This window comes from Monopterus albus, unplaced genomic scaffold (assembly GCF_001952655.1).
Source record: "Monopterus albus unplaced genomic scaffold, M_albus_1.0 scaffold223.1, whole genome shotgun sequence".
Lineage (NCBI taxonomy): Eukaryota > Metazoa > Chordata > Actinopteri > Synbranchiformes > Synbranchidae > Monopterus > Monopterus albus.
In genome coordinates, this window is record NW_018128103.1 from 930,458 (window position 1) to 934,346 (window position 3,889).

A 3,889-nucleotide genomic window follows, 5' to 3' on the forward strand; every position below is an offset into this window, starting at 1 on the left:
GTGTTATGTGTCCAAGTGAGGTCCTCACTGATGTGGACGCCCAAGTATTTGAAGCCGCTCACCTTCTCCACTTCAAGCTCCAGGATGAACAGTGGTTGATGAGATCTCCTCTCCTTCCTCATGTCCACTATCATCTCCTTCATCTTGACCATGTTGAGGCTGAGATTATTGTCCTTGCACCATGACACCAGACTGGTCACCTCCCTCCTGTAGGCTGCTTTGTCCCCGCCAGTGATGCGACCTATCACTGTGGTGTCGTCCGTGAACTTTAGGATGATGTTGTCTTTGTGGGAGGCGACACAGTCGTGGGTGAACAGGGTGTAGAGGATGGGACTGAGGACACATCCCTGTGGGGTGCCAGTGTTTGTGATAATGCTGGCTGAAATCCTATTGACGAGAGTGCCTGATTTATGCAATTATGTGATGAGGAAACCCACAAAGCCACTTACTACAATGTAATAGTTTAGGTAACTAATGCACAGTCATCTGAGCTCTTAAGCTATAGTCAAAGTAATCACAAGCATATGTCTGGTTGATTATTGATAAGTGTTATTTTGGAGGAGGAGTCACAGAGCTGTTTCCTCTGGGTACACTAATTTCTTCTTGCAGTCCAAAGACATGCAGGTGAGGTGAACTGGCAAATCTAAATTGCCCCTAGTTGTGAATGTGAGTGTGAATGATCACAATGTGCTTACACTAATAACACACAAACAGCTAATAATCTTTGGGTCCTAAATTAACAATTCCACATTCACAGCGCTGGTGGGAAAAGTAAATGAACCCTTGGATTTAATAACTGGTTGAGCTTCTGCCAGCAACAACCTCAATCAAATACTTCATGTACCTATGGAGGTTCAGTTTTCTGGTTTACAGAGCTGCTTCATCTCAGACCTATTTTAGGATGTCTAGAGAGACCAGCTCCCTGATCTCATCACACAGCATCTCTGGTGGGCTCTCCTCCATGATGGCAGCTCTCCAGGCCCACAGGGCAGCAAAACAGCCTCACATCATGATGCTCACAATACTCAGCTTCTGGTGTATGTTGCAGTGCTCTCATATTGTTATGAAGTGCCCTTTTAACACCATTCACAGTGTTGTGTGTTCCTTCCAAACAATTCAACGTCAGTTTCATCAGTGTGTCAAGAGGCTGTTTGGCAGCCTTTAGGTGTGAAGCGATGCTCCATGCAACCATGCACCACGATGTGTGTATACTACAAGTAGAACCATGAACAGACATTAGCAGCTCCAATGACTCCTTTAAGGGCAGAAACACACCAAGTTTCCCCTTGTTTTTCACCTCCACAACCTCCTTTTATCTGTACACCCAAATGACCAGGGACAAAAAACGACAGTGTCATTTGCAGCTTCTTCTTTCCCTTCCTGAATGGTGAACACAAATACCACCACCTGCTGGTAAGGGGAGTTATTTCTACAACACAGGCAGAGAACATACTGTACATGCTAGTCAGCCATTGGCTGTAGTCTGTGCACTGTGTTCAGGTGTCACTTTTTCAACCTGAATGGTCCAGACAAAGCCGACACGAGGCAATGCAGAGGTCGACCATCGTCACCATTAGCTCTTTCACATTGGCTTGGTGCTTCTCTGCCCTAATGCTTTAGTTGTTTCCTATGACTGCTTTTGTATTTGTTCTTACCCTCCAGGCGATGCTACGGCTCAATCAGATCCCATACCACCAGACTCACAAACAGCTTCTTCCCCTGGGCCATTAGAACTTCAATCAAACATGGATTCCGATGCCCCCCCCCCTCCACTCCCACATATATCTTTTTCATAAAGTCTATTCTATTCTATTACTCCCAGAGATTTAGGAATTTTACACAAATATTAACTTAAAATCATCATTATTATAAATATGAGAAATACAGGACCAGGTTACTCATGTTCCTGGATAAATTAAACAAATTAACACACACACACACAAAATGGCAGAAGAATTTTTTTATGAACAATATGATAACAAGCATCAACCCCAGTAGTGTCTTTAAATGGACTAGTGCGAACACTTTCCTTATGAACTGCACCCACTCAAGGCCAGTGTGACTTTTAAAAGTACATTCTGTATCTGAAATGAATTACAAAAAAATCCTTCCTCCACCCTGGACTCATGTTCACCTGGTCATGTCCTAGGCCAACAACGGTCCTGAAGGCCTCAGTCTTATTGTACAAATAGTGCCCATCTTACCAGCATAACTCCAGCAGTGGCAAACATTCCTGGCTTTAAAGCCACAATGCCAGGGAACCTTAATATACATCTCTATATTAATCTCTATGTTTAAGAATTAGGAAAGTTTTAACACAGGGGTGGACAAGTCTAGTCCTCAATAGCTACTGCCTTGCTTGTTTTCCAGCTATCCCTTCCCTGCCCTACCCACTGCTGATTAGCTGCATCAGGTGTGTTCAGTCAACCAGAATCTGGAAGATACCATCTTAGATGAAGGCGGAGTGAGGACAGACAAAGTGAATTGGTATCTTCCAGATTCTGGTTGACTGAGGACACCAGGATCCAGGTAATCAGTAGTGGGTAGGGCAGGGATAGCTGGAAAACAAATAAGGCAGTGGCCTCGAGGACTGAGATCGGCCATCCTTGTTTTAACATATCTACAGTATAACCTGAATATAGGTTTTCCTCTGTAAACTCACTGTTGAAAAATGTGGTCTTAGTAGTGCATGATGTACACTGTTCTACTATTTAGTTAATATATTTTCTATGTTCAGTACTGAGAGCAGATCAGTAACCATAACAACAGCAGAAAACAAGTCTAGAACTGTGAGCTACAAGAAAATGATAGATCATGCTTGTGTGTTTGCTAAAACTATACATAAAAAAACATGCCATAAACACAAACTCAACACACATCCTCCCACACTCTCCCAGACTCAGTAACAGAAAGCCTTACCTCCCAGCATTGATAAGCCCGATGTCCTGCCCAGAGCAGATATCCTCCAGAATAAAAGCTTCATCACAGGTGGACATGTTAATGTGGGTTAAGTTTGGTTTGCACACATCTAGCCAGTAAGGTGTGTGTTGACCAGTGGACAGCTGGAGAATGTCAGTTATCAGTGCTGTCACACACAGGCCAAAAATATGGACACCTGTGGAAAAGAACACATTGTACAGTATTCTGACAAAGTTTTGACACTGCTTCTGTGGTTTGTTGCACCCACTAAAAGCTTGCATAGCATCAGTTGTGGGTATAATGCATGTGTGCTCCCACCTATGAAGCGTACAGCCCTGCGAATGTAGGAGTTGAAATTACAGCCAGCAGCATTGATATTGGCCTCAGTCTGCGTGGTCGATGACCTCCTGGACAGATAGCAGTACAGAATGGCCTCTCCTATCAGGATCTAAACACAAACAAACAAAGACAGAAAAAAACAGCTGGCAATGTAGATATTGAGGTCACCAGACACATTTACCTCACTGATCAGCTGAATCCATTAGATAAAGTATATTATTATTACTAACATGCTGCTGACCTGATTAGGTCTCATACATCCCTTTTTATTTGTTCATATTTTTAAATTGACTTATACAATTGTGTGTTATGTAAATAATATGTCTTTTAAGCTGAGAGCTGCCAGAAAAAATTTCGTTGTGCTAGGCATAATGACAATAAAGATTCTTGACTCTTCACTCTACTGGAGCATTTACTGTTAATATCCTCCTACCATGGCAGAGTAATGAATTTGTGCAGATTTTATAATTGTGTTACTTTGTTTACAAAACATCAAAATAAATGATAAAATGATTTTAAAAAAATCAAGGTTACTAATCAAAAATTTGTTTTATTTCTTTAAAAGCTGCCACAAAATGAGATGAAAATACATGCAAGGATGTTAAATCAAATGTGAGCCAGAAAGAGCAAA

The 3,889-nt window shown here is 42.0% G+C and overlaps 1 protein-coding gene across 2 annotated transcripts in view; it reads right to left on the bottom strand.

Annotated features, from left to right (window-relative positions):
* The window catches only part of LOC109971379 (phospholipid phosphatase-related protein type 4-like), an 81,993-nt gene that overhangs the window by 40,129 nt on the left and 37,975 nt on the right, over window positions 1-3,889 (bottom strand). For both annotated transcript variants that reach the window (XM_020619586.1, XM_020619585.1), the window contains exons 3-4: window positions 3,238-3,367; window positions 2,920-3,115 (exon numbers count right to left, since the gene is read on the bottom strand). In XM_020619586.1, the coding sequence (XP_020475242.1) occupies window positions 2,920-3,115; window positions 3,238-3,367 (326 nt within the window). The remainder of the gene's footprint in view (window positions 1-2,919; window positions 3,116-3,237; window positions 3,368-3,889) is intronic.